We start from the raw sequence: 480 nt of genomic DNA, 5'->3' as shown, positions 1-480 counted from the left end.
TTGCCGCAGACCCAGTTTTAGCCGCCGTGGTTGTTGTGGCAGGTGCCCCCATTCTGGCAGGCATTGGGCATCAGCTGGCACTCGTCCACGTCCTCGGTGCAGTACTGACCTGCCAGCAGACAGGGCACCTGTATGAGGCTGGTGCTGCCCAACTCCACAGGCTCCACAAGCATTGCTGAGAAGCAGGATGGCTCTCCCAGTCCCCAGCATCTCTGTGGCAGGATCCTGGTGTTACCTGTCCACTCAGGTGGGCACTGGCAGTTGTAGGTGTTGACGCCATCCACACACGTGCCGCCATTCTTGCAGTTGTTGCCCGGACAGTCGTTGATGTTCTCCTCACAGTTCTGGCCCGTGAACCCTGTGCAGAGGAGACATCTGCCCTGATGCCAACTGACCACAGCCGATGGCAGGTTGCTTGTTCTCAGGTGCCAAGCGGACACCAGGCGCTCCCAGCACAGCTCTGAAGCCAGCCACCCCGTT

The 480-nt window shown here is 60.0% G+C and overlaps 1 protein-coding gene across 1 annotated transcript in view; it reads right to left on the bottom strand.

Moving 5' to 3' along the window:
* Window positions 1-17: 17 nt before the first annotated feature.
* The window catches only part of LOC104493027 (neurogenic locus notch homolog protein 1-like), a gene marked incomplete at its 5' end in the record, with an annotated part of 5091 nt that continues 4628 nt past the window's right edge, over window positions 18-480 (bottom strand). Inside the window, 2 exons of the mRNA XM_010135640.1 lie at window positions 18-109; window positions 236-358. Coding sequence (XP_010133942.1) covers window positions 18-109; window positions 236-358 — 215 coding nt within the window. The remainder of the gene's footprint in view (window positions 110-235; window positions 359-480) is intronic.

Source organism: Buceros rhinoceros, unplaced genomic scaffold (genome assembly GCF_000710305.1).
Source record: "Buceros rhinoceros silvestris isolate BGI_N320 unplaced genomic scaffold, ASM71030v1 scaffold29554, whole genome shotgun sequence".
In the NCBI taxonomy this organism is placed as follows: Eukaryota; Metazoa; Chordata; class Aves; order Bucerotiformes; family Bucerotidae; genus Buceros; species Buceros rhinoceros.
This window is presented reverse-complemented; position numbering and strand designations above follow the sequence as displayed.